The sequence below is a fragment of the Rhododendron vialii genome, chromosome 4a (assembly GCF_030253575.1).
Source record: "Rhododendron vialii isolate Sample 1 chromosome 4a, ASM3025357v1".
Classification (NCBI taxonomy): domain Eukaryota; kingdom Viridiplantae; phylum Streptophyta; class Magnoliopsida; order Ericales; family Ericaceae; genus Rhododendron; species Rhododendron vialii.
This window is the reverse complement of record NC_080560.1, coordinates 8150116-8170762: the sequence shown is the minus strand read 5'-3', so window position 1 is coordinate 8170762 and position 20647 is coordinate 8150116. Positions and strand designations below refer to the sequence as shown.

The 20647-nt window shown below is 37.7% G+C and overlaps 2 protein-coding genes across 4 annotated transcripts; both read right to left on the bottom strand.

The window, feature by feature from the left end:
- Nucleotides 1–580: 580 nt before the first annotated feature.
- Nucleotides 581–5123, bottom strand: LOC131323030 (uncharacterized). The gene is made up of 3 exons (XM_058354645.1): nt 4711–5123; nt 2004–3296; nt 581–1200 (listed from the first exon to the last, which is right to left on the bottom strand). Exons 1-3 carry the CDS (start codon nt 4891–4893, stop codon nt 973–975), a joined length of 1704 nt encoding a protein of 567 aa, XP_058210628.1. The 5' UTR covers nt 4894–5123; the 3' UTR covers nt 581–972.
- Nucleotides 5124–5770: 647 nt separating this feature from the next.
- On the bottom strand, nt 5771–14586 carry LOC131323023 (lysM domain receptor-like kinase 3). 3 transcript variants are annotated; one of them, XM_058354641.1, is made up of 12 exons: nt 13849–14586; nt 10379–10412; nt 10257–10261; nt 9958–10122; nt 9518–9648; nt 7844–7933; nt 7293–7386; nt 7058–7209; nt 6884–6966; nt 6572–6713; nt 6283–6381; nt 5771–6182 (listed from the first exon to the last, which is right to left on the bottom strand). In XM_058354641.1, the coding sequence occupies exons 1-12, from the start codon at nt 14498–14500 to the stop codon at nt 5940–5942; spliced, it is 1890 nt and encodes a 629-aa protein (XP_058210624.1). In that variant the 5' UTR covers nt 14501–14586; the 3' UTR covers nt 5771–5939. The 3 variants fall into 3 exon arrangements, with proteins under 3 accessions (XP_058210624.1, XP_058210623.1, XP_058210622.1); XM_058354640.1 differs by lacking the exons at nt 10257–10261; nt 10379–10412 and having other exon boundaries at nt 9958–10119; XM_058354639.1 differs by lacking the exons at nt 10257–10261; nt 10379–10412 and having other exon boundaries at nt 6884–6970; nt 7059–7209; nt 9958–10119.
- Nucleotides 14587–20647: the final 6061 nt, after the last annotated feature.

Genomic DNA, 20647 nt, shown 5'->3' with positions numbered 1-20647 from the left:
AATACTCCCTCATTGAAAAACATTTTAAATTTAATCAAATTATTTTTCATTTAATTTTTTTATAAAGCTTACAAAAAGAGCAATTTGAATAATAGATCCGGCTAACATCCGCCTTATAGGCGATAGATAATATGCAAAAAAAAATTAAACAAGTTCAAATTTCAATACATACTCTCACAGATATTAATAAATTTTCACAGATATCAAAACACTTCTCTCGTCTATTGATACATCTTTTACCCATTATCCACAGCCATTAGGACTGAAGTTTTTTTGCTGAATTATTATTGTGAAGCTGGTTAGAGCTGAGGATTTGGAGGAGCTTTGAGAGGGAAAGGAACTAAACACTTAACACTACCTCACTCCCCTAGGTGTTTCGGATCAGGTCGTTAGCATTATTTCCGCATGAAGTGTCTCCTCGATAGATCTACAAGAACAATTGTGATTACAGAAGTCAACATGGTTATACCCGGCAAACCCTAACACCAGCATGGCAAAATCTTATGAAAGTTGGAGTTTTTAGTCCACACAATGGTGTAAATAGGTTACAGAAAATTTGCGACAGGTTGCCCAGGAAAAGGAATAAAGAAGACATGTAAGATAACAATTACTCCATGGATACAATGCGGTCTCTAACCCCCATCATCAACCATAAATAACAACCGGTATCCAATACCAGTGCATTCGTTGCTAAACATCTTTATATGATTATGCAATTTGGGATACAAGCGACTGCATTAACAGCAGAAAACTACAAACACTGATTTTCTGATGGACACTGTTCTGCTGCTTTCATAGATGCGGATGTCCTTTAGTAGTTCATACAACAATATACCGGCGCCAGAGCAATCCCGTTGAGCTCTACAGAACATGTAGCAGCGCTACTGATGTTTTCAGCAACAAGCCTTGTGAACAAGCTCAATACAAACTCTCACAAGTCGAGAACACACCAGCAGAAAAGTAAATTCCGGATTAATTCTTTTGATGGACAGCAACTCGGTGAATGTCCATCTCCTTCAGCATGACAGATCGCCCGCAAGAATCACATGGGGCCGTTCTGGACCCACAAACACTCTCGTGCTCCGAAAGCCCTCTGAATCGGTCCCGTACATCTTCAGCAGAAGTCCCAGCTTGAACCATGTCACCACAGAACCGGCATGTAATTAAGCGCAAGGGGCAATCTTTGGTCTGGTGTTGAACCTGCCAAAAGTCGAAAGATTCAGATGATTGCAAGAACAAATATATTCTTCAATATATAGCTTGACTTGAGGTTTTCATACTTAATCCACTCCGAGGTTTTCTATTTCATATCTCAGGCAACTTCTGCTAGAAACTGTGGAAAACTGTGGTATTACAACTTTATAGAGCCAAATATTTCACACTCAAAACTTTTCTAGTGTCCAGCCTATTATTAAGATCGAGGACTAAAAGAGTCATTGACCCATTAGTCATCACAAGTCAAAGGGGCACAGGTTATTAAATTATGCCAAATGACACTGGTAAGCACTGATGTTTACAAAAATCCCTTGAGAGAGCATTAGTACCTATTTCATTCGGATAGAAGGCAGGTTGCACGGTCTTGCACCAATCAAAATTTAGAAAACAGTTCTGCATGGACTATTAAATTCCAACCTCCCACCCAGTGTACACAAGTTCACTAGTTATGACATGGCCACAAGGGTAAGGCTATGGTACACATGTCAGATACTCTTACCTATATCCAGAAATTCGTTCCCTGTATCCTAAGCTTAAGGGTTTACGGATATCTCATGCATAGACACACACCCTCACCCACACCGGATACTCCCACTCAATTCCATGTTAACATAGTTTAAACACAATTGCATTTTCACAATCAATGAGGCAGCTCAGCAATTGCTGGTCAGGTCTTGGCCCATTCTAGAACCATTGGTTAGACAATGTGTACTTACTAAGCCATCTATCAGCAAAGAATCAAACAAATAACAAGTAATTACAACTACGAATGGAAGTATGTCACTTACCATCTGTTCCTTCTCAAGGACAACTCCACAGGGGCAGTGAAGCGGCTCATGGAAAACCTTCATATGTTTCTCAATCTCACCTCGGTGAAAAGCTTGTCCGCACTTGTTACAGTGGATATGGTTTTTGGCCTCCTCAATCCTTAGAACAACCCCACAACCAACATACTGACAGGGGACATTATGTCTGCTACAGTATGCCTCATGCAGTGCTATAGTCCTAGAAGGTATATAATGCTTGCAATTCCTGCACTCTACAGTATCCATGTCCATAGGTGAAGACGATGACACAGCTTGCTGGCCAGCTTTACGGTCTTGGTTCTCTTGAATAGTCACCGATACCTGGTACTTACCTGTTCCCTTGAAGCCATATACACCAATGCTATAAATACCTATTCCCAGTCTCTGGTCCTTAGAGCTAAGGATCAAAGCCTTTGAACCCACATCATGGGAAGACCATTCGTGCTGGTGCCGAGTTGGAAATAAAAGAGGATGCCTTGAAATGTAAAGATCTGTATCCCCATCCTGTGTATCCGACTCTATCTTTATCTCAATTTTTGCATCCGCAGAAGAAATCCTAACCCAAGTTTCTTCATCTATAGAGAACTTATAATATACATAGTGCCCTTCCACCACAATTCCAGATTCTGATTTTCCAAGTATAAGAGGTTTCAGGACATGTTGATTTGTACTCTCTGGAATTGTATCAGGGCCCACAATATCGGCCTCAATATCTGTCTCTAGGACAGATACACTTGAAGATGGCTTCAACTCAAGGACACGTAAATGGTATGTCAGTACACCATGGCTTACCGTAAGCACATCACCTTGAGAAAGAGTTGCATGCTGGCGAAGGCTTGTTTCAAGAACGGCCTTGTGGTTAGGTATGTCTGAAAAACCCAATTCATCTGGCTGGAGTTTGGCATAAGTCCCTTTTGGAAGCCAAACATAACGAACTTCAATAAAAGAAGCCTTTGAAGAACCAGAAGGGAATAAGTTACTCCATACATGAGGAGGTAGGCCAACTGAACCTTCCTCTGCAGTAAATTCCAGGACACCAGCGTGTGTTGTCTGGTTCTTTTGATCATCTTTGATATCCGAATGAGCTTCTTGATCGATTACTAATAACCGGAAATGCAGTGGTCCTTTGTCCAAAGCAACTTGTGACAACTCTGTGACACAGGAAGGTGGTAGTTTGATTTTATCTCCATGGCCCTGGTAAGGCACAGCTTCTAGAATACGACAAAACAAAATGCCTCTTCCAGCAAGTAGATTTTCCTCCATTTCCTGTTCAGCCTGTAAAATTTTAGAGAAGTTAAAAACTATATGACCAAGTCCAACTACTTGCACCTCAAGAAGCCAAGTAACAAAAAGATGACACAAAAAAAGTGCACATTATTCTCACTGAAGTTCAAAACGCCTACAGGAATCTTATGATGACCACAGGAGAGAAAATTGATTCCGTCTTCAAACCCCAGAGGACTTACTAGAGATCATGTAAACCAAATACACTATAAACTCGCACCGACAAGTTTGAAGCAAGAGCAAACGTGATAGACAAAAAGAAACAGGGAAAATCAACACTCACAATAGGCACAAAACCTTAGGAACCCATCATTACAGAGAATTTGAACTATTTTTCAGGTTACTGTCCTGCCTTGAGTTGGAGAAATATATAATCATATACCAAATGAAACAAGTGCATCACAAAAACATATTTAAAAAAAAAAATGCAAAAAAGAAAAAAAAGTTTGCAACCATTGTAGGCAGGTGATTTGCTACATGTTTAAATAACAGCCCACCACCAAAACCCACAAGCGCAAACATGATAGAGGAAAAGAAGTAGGCAAAAACCAACACTCATAGTAGGCATAAGATCATTGGAAACCCAACACTAAAGAGTATTTGAACTTTTTCTTCAAGTTACTGCCCTGCCTTGAAATGGAGAAGCAAACAATCATATATAGGATGGAATAAATTTACGCAATCATAATTTCATATATTAAAAAAAACATGTTTCTACCAATATATTGTAGCCACCTCGGATTAGTTTTGTAACTAGACACGGATATTAAGCAGTAAATGTTGGGCTTGTGAAGACTGATTCGATTTGGTTCGCTCTTCGCTGACTAATTGTGCAGCCAAGACAGAGCTATAACAATAACTGGTTATGTAAACTCTAGGAACAAAACCTAGTTTCCCAAAAAAAAGCCTGGGCTTATTTCTGTTTTGTTTGTATTCAAATTTATTTCGCATTTGTTAGATTTGCGTCAAACTTTTAAAAGTGTTAAATTTTGGATATTAAAAAATTGAGTAAGGACAAACAAACACGAAGGCCCCAAAGGCATTTTTATGGAAAAACAGGCCTAAATACTTTGTTATACACAGCCGATGTAACTTGTACTCCATTCTCCGTTCGCTACATTGGAAATTGGTGCGAGCCGTGGATGTACTCAACTACACACTAGGAGAACCATGTAAAATTTGTGTATTGGCATTATTGTTTCTTTCCTTGATTGTTAATTTGGCCGATTCCTCAACACTAAGTGAAACCAAATTAAGAAATGCAAACAAATCCCTAACTTAGAAATCTAGGTTTTCTCCTTTCCACAACGACTCCTCAAAAACCAATTAACTTAGCTCGAATCCAACCCTAGATCGTCAACAAATCAAATAATAGAAAGGTAGAAGAGAAAAAAGAAAAAAAGACCTTGAGTTGGGCTTCAGCAGCATCGATCCTCCTCGATCGCTGATCGGCTTCAATGGCTTCCCGTTGGCGAGCGGCTTCTTGTCTCGATTTCCTCTCTCGTTCCTGCTTCAACCTCGCCTTCTCTTTCCTCTCCCTCTGCTCTTTCTCTATCTTCTCCCTCGCCCTTCTCAGCTCGAAATCCATCTCTCTTTCTCTCACTAAACTTTCTTGTCCCAATATCGCTCTATATCTGAACGTATATATAGTTTTATGATTGGAAGTTGTGGATCCAAATTTGACCAAGTAGAAGAGAAGATGGAATTTGATGAGGTGATCGATCACCTGGTTGGGTTTGCCTCACGGATGAGGTTTTCATTTCTTGTAGAAGACGATACATATATTTTTACCGTACACGCGCGTGGGGTTTATTAGTTATTGTTATTTCCACTGCTTCTTTGACTGTTTCCAAATTCCAGCATTTTTTTCCTCCTGTTTCGCGAAGGATCTGGGCCTTTCGTCCAAGAGGTGTCTAAGGGGGCCCACTACCTCTTCTTGATTTGATACGGCCCAACCCAAACAACTCTTTTCTTTACTCTGTTTATAATAATTTATATCCTGGGAATCAGAAAGTTCTTTGGGTTAATGAGCGGAGAAAGATAGATAAAAAAAAATAAAAGTAAAATTGGATAGAAAATTTATTACGGATCACGCGGGGAGAGAGGGGTTGGTTTTAGAGACCCGAAGCGATACAATCGCAGTTTTGCCAAGGGATTCAATCCAATGCCACGAAGACAAGCTTAAGTGCTCAAGGGAGACGCCTTAAGTTAGAGTAGATAGAACTACGTTTCACATGTTGACATACTACCCAATACAAGGACCCAGGGATCCTGTAGGGCGATCGATTTGGCAGTCCATTTCAGCAATGGACGGCTCGGATTTTAATCAGAGCAATGGACGGCTCGAATCAATAAGAGCTTGGATTATATCCAAATTGTTCACGTCAAAATGGACGGCCTAATCGGCCACCCTATGGCCCCTGTAGTGCGGGTTGCACTACAAAATTTCCAAATTCGACAAGAGGAAGAACCTATAGTATTTATTCATTACATTTTAAGGGGAAGTTTGGTAATTGTAGAAAAGAAGAAAACAAAAGTAAAAGGATAATAGAATTCCACATGACAAATCGAGGCCTACTCTCTCAATTCCTTTGATTGGCCTCCTGTAAAGCAATTGACGTGTACATACAAAACTTAAACTTGCACATTTACAACTGATTCATGCATCTCTGAAAAATGAAAATCTTCAAGAGTTTGATCTGAGTACTCCAGTGAATCCAATGAACGTAGACTGACTAGAGCTTTGTTTTCACATAAGGAACCAACATCCCAAGGTTCTGTTGAGGATGAAAGAGTCATCAGCGCCACGACAACAGACCTCATGCCAGGCCGTAGTTTTCGATTCACTTGTGTGCATGCTTTAGCAAGCTGAGCCATCTGCAACCATATTGGACACCAAACCTCGTAAGAACTAAATAAACTGCACTAATAAGTCAATAACAAAATACGGTTTTCCAGGAGGAGGGAAAAAAATCACCTTAAGGACTGAATCAAGAGGGTAGTTATCTCCAAGCCTAGGGTCAATCAGCTTGCAAAGGTCTTCACTTGGATCAGGTTTATTAAGAGCTTCCTCAAACTGCACGGCATAACAGACACCATAAGCTTAGCAAAAAAAAAAAAAAAAACCAGACACCACAAAAATTTACTCATAAGAACAAACTAGAGCAAATGGATAAGTACTTTTAAAGAAACTTCATTAGAGCTTAAGCATGTCTAACATGTTAACAGCTCTTACTCTTATTACTCAGAAAAATGGCACAACTTACCAAAGAACCAAGGCCCTTTGCTTCCGCCGTAGAACCATCTGACTTGACTATGGCTTCTTTGGCTGAAATTAGTTCATAGAGGACCACCCCAAATGCATAGACATCTACTTTAGGAGAAATATTACAACAATATTGGGCGTATCTGCATCCAAGGATGGTAACAGAATTGAACCAATCAATTCTTTTTCTTTTTGTCTATGAAAATGGAACAAAACAAGTACACATATTCAAAACCTACACCTTCTAAAACTGAAAGAATCATTAAATGGAGACTTATCTTCTACCAAGTTTTCAATAAACAAGTTATCTTACTCTGGTGGCATGTATCCAAATGTACCCACAAGACGTGTGGAACCCCCGGCTTCAGCCAGCTTTGCTAAACCAAAATCTGCAACCTGCAGAAGAAGCATTTAATACAATGACGATGAATTGCCTTTCACATGGTTGCCAAACGACAACAGCACTGCAAACAGGAATGAGCATCACCTTCGCACGGAAGTTTTTGTCTATCATTATATTTGCTGTTTTGATATCCCGATGAATATAGACAGGCACAGTATGCTCATGAATATATTCAAGCCCTCTAGCTGAATCAAGAGCAATTTGCACCCTGGTCGACCAAGGGAGGGGATCCCATCCTGAAAAAGACAAATGTAACAATCAGTAGCTATGTTTCAAAGCTCTACCACTGGATGAGGTCTTGCCATGAAGATCTTATCACCTGTCCCATGTAAATGCTGGCTTAAATTGCCATTCTCGATGTATTCATAAACTAGAAAAAGAGAGCCCTCCACACAATAGCCTATCAAGCGCACCTGCATTAGATGCCAATATGAGTTACCCTGCCTAAAATAGTAAACAGAATCACATAGGTGTATTCCTGAAAATGATGCATATTTTTAGAAGATTATTCAGTGAAAGACATTAAGTAGTCGGTAGATAATCTCACAACACTAACTAGAAGAAAATTGAAACTTCCATTACTAATAACCTACTGCAATGCCATACCATAGTGGCCGAAGCTATTGAAATTTTCATGCTGTCATGTTAAATTATGGAGCATTATTTTAGTTCAGCATACCAGTTCATTCTACCTTTAAGTACATCTTTTGTGGTCATACAAGCCGAATAAAGCACACTACTTTTTTGGCCATGCTCAGAGATATGAGATTTCATGAAAACATAAACAGTTAGCCAGATAGAATTCCTCTGATATAACTCCCAACAACGTACGCAAAAACACATGATCCCTGGGAAAGATACAAGTATTACCAGGTTCAGGTGATGAACACGTGTTAAAACCTTAAGTTCAGCAAGGAATTCCCTTGTAGCCCGCATATCCATCTTCTTGATTGCAGCTTGCTGCACAGAGTTTTGCCATGAGGAATCAGGAAAGTTGATACACATATTTAGCGTCAGAATAAACACAACACCACTCAAATGGCGCTTAAGCATGCTAAATCATATACAAAACATTCACAAAAACTACTTGTATTGCACCAACCAGAATGCAAAATCCTTAGTAGTTAGTAGATGGTAAAAGCCCTTAGAAAAGAAGGTTATGAGATTGATCACTGAAGACAATGAAAGATTGCCATGAATAGGAATCAACTGGCCGGGTACTAATTGAGCCACCAATCTAGCTTTTTCATCCCATCTATTTTTTTTTAAGGAACATCCCATCTATTTACTGAATTGTAAAGTTGAATACAGTGTTTTACCCCTCATAGGTTTCATGGTTGACCATTTGATAGCCCTATTCCTAGATGGGAAGGGGTTCTTGAATACTTCTAGGCTGTAAGAAGAGGAAGTAACTTGACCCTCCCGAAATGGATGGATCAGGTATTTATTGTTTCTGTCAATAATCACTCCAATGATCGTTCCTACTCATTGTTTCACATTCCCGTGACTACTACTTCCATCTAAGTGGCCTTACAACGACTATTTTCATCCGTTTCATTCCTAAATTTTAAACGATGCCCTTGATTGGTCTGTGATTTATAAGCATCGGCCCCACAATGAGCTCCAAAATATAAGAAGTCGTTATTCAATCAAAAAGGATATAAATGGAGAATCAACTCGAGCCATTAAGAATGCTCAAGCAGCTTGACTTTCAATAGTTTTTAGCATACTGATTCTATTTCCTAGTTGGAGCTTAAAAATTCGAAAGGCTTCTGAAGCATAGCCGAGTTTGGCTTATCCACCCAATGGGAAATCTCAAGTGAGCCTAAGCCAATCCCAAGTAGCTTGGTTCAGCTTGAACCTAATATCTTACTGCATAAACCATCTTCCTGCCAGATTGACACCCAATCTCCACTCCACGAAGCTGCCTTATGCTTATGAAAGGAATATGACAATTTCCACATCCATTTGGAGCCCCCATCAAAATAGACATTCCGTAATTTCCAACTGTGCTACACTGGGTTGGATGCAAACGTAAAAGTCCATGCTGGAAATTATGAGAATTGAGAACCCAATTTAATTGCTTAGGGTCAGAGCCTAAGCACCACTGAGGATTCTAGGCGAGCAATCTGATGTCCTAGAAAAGGGAATATAGATGATGGAATATCTGAAATTGATTCATACATAACAATAAAAACAAGTCTAGCATCATCCTCACGACTCCATGCCAGCTTTCCACAGCAGGTCAGGTTGAAAACGCACTAGGTTAGTTTGTATGACAAATTGATGATTCAGCTTCCCTAACCGGAGTTGGTTACAAATTCATCCTCTTTCAAACATCCTTTCCACTTGAATACAATGCAGAAATAATAACAGGAGATCACTTTGTATGAGCATGCATATGTCTTAAATCATGGGTAAGAAGCCAATCAAGAAACAAAGCTACTATTTGGATAAACAGGAATAGAATGCCGTTTCTAAGTGATCTAAGTTTATTTTTCATCTTCGGTGCTTATCACCATGATGAGATTAATAGCTACAAACCTCGCCTTGTAACACAGCATAGTAAACAGAACCAAAGCCACCTTGACCAATCTTATGACCAATACTGAATTCATCAGTTGCCTTTGCAAGCTCTTCACAAGAGAACTCCACAGATTTGTCCACGCTGATGCCTATGCCACATGAAGAATAGTAATGACTTGCAATGTTTATGGAACTTTAGGGTGCTCCTTAAAAAAACAAGGTAAGCATAAATTGAACATGCTTATGCTTAACGTAAACGTACTTGTAACCAAAAAAAAAAAGTACTTGTAACTGCGGGTGTTAAGAATTCCGAAGGACATTGTGACCAATGTGTGCATAAAGTTTCCCAGTCGTCAGATTGGATCGAGTGAAAAGGGGAATTTCTACCCAGATATATCCATGAAGCACCCTTTCACACATAGATGTTCAGAAAATAGAATAAAACAGTGGAGAAATACCCTTGACAGCTTGAAGAGGTAGATCTTCATATGTTTTTGGAAGCAATATTTTATCCTGCACTTTCTTCTTTTTGTAAAACCCACAATATATGCAAACAGACACTAGTAGGGCTCCCATCGCTACTCCTAAAGATATTCCAGCTATGACTCCACCTGACAATCCTGCTTAAATGAAAGGCAAAAAAAAAAAGTACTTTTAAAGTAGTAGAAAAACTCCAAGTAATCATCCATATTTGTTAGAGTGTCAGAGTAATTAATCAAGTCCACATTGAGCTGGTAGCAAAGTAAGACCAGAAAACCTGTGCTGCAAAAGAGAAACCAATAAGCAGTTGTCAGGTGTTAAAAACTTATTGATAGCATAATGAATGTATCAAGTAACATTGGTCTATTTTATAAGAACATCGAAGTTGAAATTTTTTACCTAGACTTCAGGGGTGGATAATATCCACTTTTATCTGCAAATTAAGAATTAAGAAATTTCTGTGAAGATAACTGGACACTTGAAGCTTCATACAACATCAAGGATATGATGATGATGCATTGTTATTTGGTGAATCTAAAGTAAACAGGCAATTGAATCACACAACGTTAACATGGAACTATGGGATCATGTTGTGGCAGCTAATATTGTGATAACTTTTTGGTTTTAGAGCATCTCTAGTGGTGCCGTTAAAAATTGTGTGTTATATGACATAAAGTGGATCCCTATTTTTGTTTGTTAAGAGTATATAGTGAATGTGTGTTGTAGTTAAGATATATGATAAACAATATTGTGTGTTATATGACAAAGTGTATAAAGTGGGTCCGTATTTTTGTTTATTAAGAGTATATAGTGAATGTGTGGTGTAGTAATGTAATTAAGATGTAGGATGTATGGTAAACAATAACAATAAAGAGTAGGGAAATGCTATGGTGTCCATCCGCCATTTGGGGATACCGTAATTTTTGGTATAACCGACCATTACAAGCATAACCAAGACCAGTGATACGCATAACCAAAGCCTTACAAATGGATAACCTCCAAAATCCCCAGAAATTGTAATGGTCTTGGTTATGTTTGTAATGGTCGGTTATGTTAAAAATTACAGTGTCTCCAAAATGACCGTGGACACCATAGCATCATCCTAAAGAGTAAAGTGGTCTCCACCACTTTCTTTTTAGCCGGCTCTTTTCTTTTCTTTATTTTCTCTCTCCTCACTCTTCCTCTCTCACTTGACTTAGCCTTTAATATTGTTCACTAGAGATACCCTTAAAGAAACCATGCATCTCTGTTTTCATACGCGATAATAGTTTTTCATATATATATATATATATATATATATTTATTTATTTATTTATTTATTTATTTTAAATTTGGATCCTTGAATACCCGAGGGGATCACCGTTCTCCATTTGAGATGGGGATGGAGGGTAAAAGCAAATTGTCATTGGGAATCGGGGAGGGGACGGAGATAGTGATATCCGCCCCCGATTCCCCCCCCCCCCCCCCCCCCCTCTCTCTCTCTCTCTCTCTCTCTCTCTCTCTCTCTCGTGTCTTCACGCATAGTACAATAGAAAGAGTAATTATTCAGTACCACCCCGGACACCACGTGAGATGGGGATGGAGGGTAAAAGCAAATTGTCATTGGGAATCGGGGAGGGGACGGAGATAGTGATATCCGCCCCCGATTTCCCCCCTTTCTCTCTCTCTCTCTCGTGTCTTCACGCATAGTACAATAGAAAGAATAATTATTCAGTACCACCCCGGACACCACGTGGTGGTGCCCCAAACTCTATTCCACCACATGTTTGTATGATGGTAACCATAAAAATATGTGGCGGAGAAAGAGTTTGGGGCACCATGTGCGGTGTCCCAAGTGCAATTAATAATTTTTCCAATCGGAGGTCCTCTCCCAATTCCCTCCGAACAGTTATTCGCTGTCAGAGTTATCTATCGGATTGCTTTGTTTGGATTGGAATTTGAAATTTTTCTTGAAAAATAGTAGTGGTAATAAGTGGAGATAGATAGAGAGAAAAATGTTGAAAGTAGGGAAAATTTAGGAGGAATCTTTTGAAAAATTCTTTTTAAGTTGCAAAGAGAACAAAGCTCTCTCCAATTTCTCCATGTATTCTCTCCCCTCCCCTCCAGATCCGAGCCCTAATTGACACAGAAACATGAATATCTCTTTCAGCGCGCACTTTTATCTCTGTTTCGATGGTCAATCAAAAAATGGGGCTTCTCCGCTTTTGTCCTTCTTGTTGATTTCTCATGTCCTTGAATTTGGCCAGATTCATCACATGGGGTTTGTATGTATATTTATATGGCAAATGCTAACAGTTGCCCTTGGGGCACAAGGAAAAGCAATAAAACATATTAAATGAGCTAAAAATACTGGTAAACACAATTTTAATAAGTTGTAAAGATAATTAATTGCATTGGTAAATGAGGAGTTCTCAAACTACTTGTATTAATTGGAATATCCACTATTGATAGTGTCAAATCTACCCCGTATACAGTTTGGTTTCAAAAAATAAACTTAAGGTTTATGTTCGCTATATATTCACATAATAAATGATTGAAATTTTCTTGGATAAATGAGAACCGGTGGTATTGGTGGGCAGTTATTAATTATTATTTTTTTGGTCAAACGAAAATAAATAATTTGTTCTTTAACGAGTTTTTTTTTTTATTGAGCTCGTTACTTGTTACTCTCTCATCCTAAATAAATGTCTGGACCACAAACTTACCTCAAAAAGATGCATTTTTTTGTTAAAAAAATTAAATTTGTTTCACATCTTTTTAAATACCTAGCTAGTTCTTTCAAGTTGTGAAAATTTTTAAATATTTTAACAGAAAAACACATCATTTAAAAAACTTCTATTTAGGTTTATGGATCAAACATTTATTTAGGGAGGGAAAGAATAGTAAAGTTGAGGAAGATGACAAGGGGTAGTGCTCATCCCTTCTCTCTCTCTTTTGGGAAAAATCTCATTCTCAGAATTGTTTTTGTATTTGTCTATTTCTTTTATAGTTTATCTTCTTGTAAAAAACTACTGGAACGGAATACATTCAAGTGTAGAGGTACTACTAGAAACTACTCCTTAGGATTTCAAACATTTATGACTAGTTTAGAAAATACTTTGTATTACAGACATTTATGACTAGTTTAGAAATGACTAGTTTAGAAAGTAGTGGTGAAAAATGATGCTAAGAGCATCTTCAATCCATCCAAAATAGAGGATGGATGTAACACATTGAGGGGAGATTTTGTAATTTATTCCATTTTTTTTAACTTTTTGTACTTTTTGGGAGAATCTTTGAGGGACCCATTGTCCTTTTTAGAGTTTTGGAAGAATTTTGTACTCCAAATTTACTTTTGATCCTCCATTTGTAGAGGACCAAATTTACTTTTAGAGGACCAAACTCTAAAAAGGACGGTAGGTCCTTCAAAAATTCTCCCAAAAATTACAAAAAGTAAAGAAAAAAGAGAATAAATTATAAAATCTCCCCTCAATGTGTCACATCCATCCTCTATTTTGGAGAAATAGAGGTGGATTGGAGATGCTCTAAGGGGGTGTTTTACTTTTTTCAAAAAGTAACTTTTTGAAAAAGAAGGTAATTTGAAGCTTAAAAATCATGTGTTTCTGTAAATAATTTTCCTACCAATATGGATCTTGTTTGATAAATCTCAGTAAAATTTTTTAAACGGTGTAAAAAATTGAAAAAATATTTTTCATTTTCATTATATTTGAGTTTAAAATTACTTTCTTTTTTCAAAAAGTATTTTTTTTCAAAAGTGAAACACCACCTAATTCATACATTTAGGTATATTAATTGCACCTAAACTATTACCCTAGGGGCTAGGGCTGGGGCTAGGGCTGGGGCTAGGGGCACCCATTAGCACCCATTACCTCTGCCGGGTATGTACACTAGACCACTCCCCGCATTGAAATTCGCGCCCGGGTTGTACCTCTGCAGCAAATCCGTACTAAAGTTCGTAGTATTCGCAATCGACTCCAAGCTATCCTCGGCCCGAAGCGGGTACGTGACGAACAACCCGTAACCCTCCGACACCGACGCGTTCCCGCACGAACAATTCACCGTCACGTTCACCGTCGCGTTAACCGGAATCGAGGAATTAGCCGAGTAGCTGTTGGACCGCTCCAGCGTCGCGGCCGTAGTCAGGTTCGAGTAGTACGTCTCGGCGATCTTATCGTACGTGTCGCCGGACCGGACCGCGTAAGTAAACACGTGGGCCAAGAACTCGCCGTCGATGCAGTCGCACGGGAAGGGGACGAAGATTCTCTCGTACGACAAGATGAAGTACTCGGTGGTCCCTGGGTTGTAGCTGATGAGTTCGTTGACGGAATTGCCTGATACTTCGGCAACCAATCTGGTGTACGCGTCGGTCCAAACGTAGTACGAGCCTAAGGCCAAGTCACAGCCCTTGGAGCAGGTGGGCTCGACTGTTGTTAAACAGAGGGAGATGATCGAGAGGGAAAAGGATAACCCCAGCTTGGATCGAAACATGTTAGTAATTAGGATCAAAACTCCAGGGATCATATGGGTTTGTTGGTAGGAGTATTATTTTGGATCGTTGTTTTAGTACTCGATTGGGAGAAGATGATGATTAATTGGTTGTTGTTCGTCAGTGGACCAATAACTTTTGTGATAGCGAAGTGTTGTGGAAATGTTTTGCTTCCTTCCAGGAACATCGTAGTACACCTCAAAATGTACCGTTTCTTTCAACTTTCTTTTCCTTTTAATTGTCCAAGCGAACGTCTATGACGGGACATCAAAGAATTATGGAAAAATGAGGGTTAGAGGCGTTGACCCAGTTTATTTCCAAAATCATGGTCTTGAAATCACCACTCCCACGACAAGAGGTAAAATATTTACAAAGATATGGAGTGTCAAGTTGAAATGTCAATTATAGCATCCTTTATATATTACTTCCAAGCCCTAAACCAAATTTTCATTCACAATAAGCGTTTTCTCCCCCTCTCACCAACTACACCTCTCTCTCTCTCCCCAATTTTCAGTTCTGATGGAAATCCATCTATTTTCCAATGGGAAAATGACCGGTAGGTGGTGTATGGAAGGGTTAATTGCTACTTTGATGGGGTGTAGTTTTGAAATCCCCAATAAATGACATTAACAACAATATTGACCAAGACATGGTAACATAACTTCTTCAGACCATTCTACCCTTATACCCACCATCTCCTACTATGCTCTCTCTCTCTCTCTCTCTCTCTCTCTCTCTCCGTTCCCAATCATTCCAGCTCCTGAAAACCAATAGAGTCATGGCTATAATACCTAAGACAAACCCATCACCAGCCTACCTACAAGCAGTAGAAGAAATCACTCGAGCCTACAATTCCCTTCCTCCAAGACCCACAATCGAAGAGGTGTTCAAAATTTGAGGGCTTCAGAGCTGGTTTTTGGGGTGACCCAGGTGGAGAAAAGAATTGGTTTGGGGATCCAGTTCGGGAAATAATTGCAAGTGAAATTGGAATAGAAAAAATAAAATAAAATTGATGGGGATTGGGGTGTTCTTTGCATAAGGGGAAGGTCCGTGGTGGTGATTTGAAGGGTTTTGTGGGGAGTTCTTCCACAAATAAGCCAACTAGTAATTAGGAACACTTGAGATTTGTATCTAATATTGAATTTAATTCGAAAGGGTGTGCAAAATTGCAAATGAATTTGAAAAATCGCTACTGCTACTACTACTAGGAAGAATGATCCAATATATGGAGTGAACTGATCTTCGTGCTCGTGGTTGAGATTAAAGGAAAGCGGTTTAGGACCATTAATTTCATGGACAAGTCATTAGCTATAAAAGATTACATTTTTTATTAACATGGACCAAGTCATATTTTTCTGAGAGAACCTTTTTTCATATGATTGACCATTATCTGAAATATAAAAGAGCAAGTCATTAATTATACAGGACTACGTCGTGTAGTAGTAAAGACTAATTATTCTGTTAACATGAACTAAGTCATATATTTTTTAGAGAAACTTGTTCCATATGTTTGGCTATTGTCTGAGGCATAAACGAGCAAGTCATTAATTACAAATGACTACGTCGGGTATTAGTCAAGATCAATCATTTTATTAATATGGACCGAGTCATATTTTATGAGAGAACCTTCCCCCTATTATCTGAGGTATAAAAGAATAAGTTTTTAATTATAAATGACCACGTTGATTAGTAGTAAAGACCAATCTTTCTGTTGATATGGATCAAGTCATATTTTATGAGAGAATCTTGTTCTAAATAATTAACCAATGTCTGAAGTTTAAAAGAACAAGTCATTAATTATAAAAGATTAAGTTGGTACGGAAAACTTAGTGAGCATAATTATCAATACAAAAATTACAAACCGAAGCATAAACTACTTCCAAGTCATATTTGTTGACTACCATGAAGTGTGAAAAGGTAGGTGAGTCATCCCGCATGCCACATCAACCAACCTTCTCCCAGGTACAAAGACCAAGCCAATAATTGAAAAAGACCACGTCATTAATAAACTAAGACCATATGGAAGTAATATATTGTGACTATTTCGGGTACATTTGTCTGATAAATAAAGTCGAAATAAATAGAGGTTCTGTATATTACTCTCAGTAGGGACATAATATTTCATAATGGCATACAGAGGAGCAAGTTCCAGGGCGTGGATACTCTCCAAGTTCAAAGATCCATACCGGAAAGAAACAAAGGAGTGCAAACAAAACATAACAAATCCATCTTCGACTTGGAATGTGTAAAGAGTGCCACAAAAAGGGTTTGGATTGTCTATGGAATGTGTAAAAATTCATTGTATTAGTGTGTGTGTGTGTGAGAGCGAGAGAGATAGAGAGAGATGGGGGGTTGCAGTCACAGAGAGAGAAAGAGATAGAAGAAAGAGAGGGGACTCGATCGCCTGCCTGGTTCTAGTTGAGAACGATGGGAGATTTGGGGGGAAATGAAGATTAGGACATTTAAGATATATATATATATATATACGGGGCGGTTCAGGAGACACCCAAAAAAACACCTCATAGTTTCCGATCAAATTTTGATGATCCGAGCCGCTCAATGTGATCAGAATGTGATTTTAAGGGTACCCGTGAGAAATCAGCAAAAAAAATGACCGGGAAGGGCTTGATCCGAACAGTTTCGAACAATTTTTTATTGAACGGTTCAAATAAAAACTGCTCAAATCAAGCCTTTTCCGGTCATTTTTTTTGTTAATTACTCGCGGACACCCTTAAAATCACATTCTGCACACATTGAATGGTTCGGATCATAAAAATTTAATCGGAAACTATGAGATTTAGATTTGGGGTGTTTTAGATTTGGGGTGTTTTTTTAGGTGTCCCCAGAACCGCCGCGATATATATATATATAGTATAATTGACATTTCAAGTTGGCACACCATGTATTAGTCAATATTTGATAGTTTCAAGAGTGCAGACCATGATTTTGGGAATAAACCGAGTCAACGCCTCTAACCCGTAATTTTCCCTATTCCAATCATATATCTCCAAAAGGTGCTCATAAAGCTCTCCAAATATCAATTTCCTAAACTCCACCTCTCTCTTTTCTCTCTTTCTCTGAGGAGAGAGAGTGGTGGCATAAAGCAAAAGAGATGAAAATCCATCCAATTCACTCTCTTCCTTTCTAAATCAGATCGAGGAAACAAACGAGAACCCATCTCTGTGTTCTTGAATTAGCCCAGCTTTATGTGTTCTAATGGAAATAGTCGAGAACACATTTCCAAGAATTGATATTCGAAAATCGTGGGTATCGATTGTGGGTTTGATTTATGTGAACTGAATAGTAGGTCTTGTAATTTCAAATAAGATACTCCCTTCGTCCCAAAATGATTGTTCGGTTCGCAAAACGAGAACTTAAAAATATTGCATTTCTTTCGAGAGAAAATTCAAATTTTTTTCATAAATTAAAATAACTCATCGATATCTAGTGAATTGTTAAAAAAAATTTAAATTTTTTTAGCAAAAAATATGTTATTTTTACGTCATCGTTTTCCGGACCGGACAAATATTATGAGACGGAGGGAGTATGTGAATTTGTTCTCTTCTTGTTTTTGATTTGAACAACTCTGTATCTTTTACACCGATATTGTCCTTTATAATAATAAAAAAAATAGAAAGATTAGTCTATACTAAAATCTAATGTACTGTAGTACTTTATAATTAATGACTTGTTCTTTTATACCTCAGGTAATGGTCAATTATTTGGGACAAAGTTTTCTAAAAAAAATAATAATTTGACTTGGTCCATATTAACGGAAAGATTGGTCTTTAATAATATCCAACACAGTTTTTATAATTAATAACTTGCTTTTTTATACCTCAGACAATCATGACAAAATTCTATTAGAAAATATAACTTGGTCGATGTTAACCGAAAAATTGGTCTTTAATAATATCCGACGCAGTTTTTTATAATTAATGACTTGCTCTTTATACCTCAGATAATAAAGACAAAATTCTATTAGAAAATATGACTTGATCGATATTAACAGAAAGATTGGTCTTTAATATTACCCAACGCAATTTTTTATAATTAATGACTTACTCTTTTATACCTCAAATAATGACAATATTTTATTAGAAAATATGACTTGATTGATGTTAACAGAAAGATTGATCTTTACTAATACCCAACGAAATCTTTATAGTTAATGACTTTTTTTTTTTTGGTAAGTATAACTTGCTCCTTTATATCTCAGACAATGATCAATTATTTGGGACGATATTTTTTCAGAAAATATGACTTGATCCATATTAATAGAAAGATCGATCTTTACTAATACCCGATGTAGTCATTTATAATTTATGACTTGTTCTTTTATACCTCAAACAATAAGGACAAGATTCTCTCAAAAAATACCATCAGTGAAAAATGTTTGATTCCGAACTATTTTCAATCTCATTGCAAACCATTAGAACTCATAAAGCTTACAGTCCAATTCCACTCAAACTGTGTTCTTGAATTTCACTGTGTTTGATCTCAATTGAACCGAGTCTCCCCTATTTGGGGGAGATTTGGAGGAGGGTGGATGTGACAGATTACAATCCATACCCCTTTTTTGGGTTTTTTTTCTTCTGTTTGTTAAGATTAAATAGGCTCGTGGATCGGCTCTTGAATTCTGTGGTAACCCGTTTGTTGAAATAAGATAAAATGGTGGGTTTGAAAGAGAAAGTTAGGTTTGGTAGAGAGAGAGAAAGGTGGGTTTGGGAGAGAGAAATTGATGATGTCTTTTTCTTTCTCTGATGTTGTCTTGAGGAGAGAGAACGAGAGATGTGAGAGAGAGAATCAGTAGGAGATGGTGGGTATAAGGGTAGAATGGTACGAAGAAATTATGTTACCATGTCTTGGTTAATATTAGTCATGTACTGGGCATTTCAAAACTGCACCCCAATCAAAGTGGGAATTAAGCCCACCGACCTCCGCTGTCCCGTAATTCTCCCAAGAATGGCGTTATTGTCGGATCAGAGGAGTGTAAGAGTAGAGCAACTGTACATCGCCGCCAGTGGAGTTTTACTGTTAAAGAGGTGTGGCGGCAGAGATATGCTAACAGGAAGTGGTTGTGGACCAAAATAGTACAGTAACAACCTGAAAGGGTGTTGAGTTTTCTAATTGGCGGGGAATCTATGGAGAGTATGCTTGTAACGAGCTCAATAAAAAAAAAAAACCTCGTTAAAGAAAAAATTATTTATTTTCGTTTGATAAAAAGAAAAGAACAAATAATTGCCCACCAATACCGCCAGTTCTCATTCATCCAAGAAAATTTCAATCATTTATTATGTGAATATATAGCAAACATAAACCTTAAGTTTATTTTTTGAAACGAAACTGTATACGGGGTAGATTTGACACTATCAATAAATTTTTTTTTTTGATCCGCATTATCAATAGTGGATACTCCAATTAATACAAGTAGTTTGAGAACTCCTCATTTATCAATGCAATTAATTATCTTTACAACTTAAAATTGTGTCGGCAAATGCTAACGGTTGCCCTGGGGGCACAAGAAAAAGCATATTAAATGAGCTAAAAATACTGGTAAACACAATTTTAAGTTGTAAAGATAATTAATTGCATTGGTAAATGAGGAGTTCTCAACCTACTTGTATTAATTGGAGCGGTCCTGCTAATGAGTACCCCTGGGGCAATAGTTTAGGTACAATTAATATACCTAAATGTATGAAATTAGGAGTTCACAAAGTATCATTTTTCACCACTACTTTCTAAACTAGCCATAAATGTTTGAAATTCTAAGGAGTAGTTTCTAATAGTACCCCTATACTTGAATATATTCCGTTCCAGTAGTTTTTTATAGGAAGATAAACTATAAAAGAAATAGACAAATACAAAAACAATCTTGAGAACGAGATTTTTCCCGGAAGAGAGAGAGAAGGGATGAGCACTACCCCTTGTCATCTTCCTCAACTTTACTATTCCCTCCCTCCCTAAATAAATGTTCAGTCCGCAAACCTAAATAGAAGTTTTTTAAAAGATGAGTTTTTCTGTTAAAATATTTAAAAAAATTTACAACTTGAAAGAACTAGGTATTTAAAAAGATGTGAAACAAATTAAATTTTTTAACGAAAAAATGCATCTTTTTAGATGTCTAAGTTTGCGGTTCGGACATTTATTTAGGGAGTGAGGGAGTAACAAGTAACGAGCTC

Bases quoted from the DNA above. Each gene is read 5' to 3' on its own strand.
- LOC131323030 (XM_058354645.1), bottom strand. From the start codon at position 4,893: ATGGATTTCGAGCTGAGAAGGGCGAGGGAGAAGATAGAGAAAGAGCAG. The intron at 3,297-4,710 runs GTCTTTTTTTCT...AAAATTTTACAG, and splicing joins CTGCTGAAGCCCAACTCAAG to GCTGAACAGGAAATGGAGGA. The intron at 1,201-2,003 runs GTAAGTGACATA...GACTTTTGGCAG, and splicing joins TCCTTGAGAAGGAACAGATG to GTTCAACACCAGACCAAAGA.
- LOC131323023 (XM_058354641.1), bottom strand. From the start codon at position 14,500: ATGATCCCTGGAGTTTTGATCCTAATTACTAACATGTTTCGATCCAAG. The intron at 10,413-13,848 runs GTAATGGGTGCT...CTTAATTTGCAG, and splicing joins AGTGTACATACCCGGCAGAG to ATAAAAGTGGATATTATCCA. The intron at 6,967-7,057 runs GTGATGCTCATT...CTTCTTCTGCAG, and splicing joins ACAAAAACTTCCGTGCGAAG to GTTGCAGATTTTGGTTTAGC.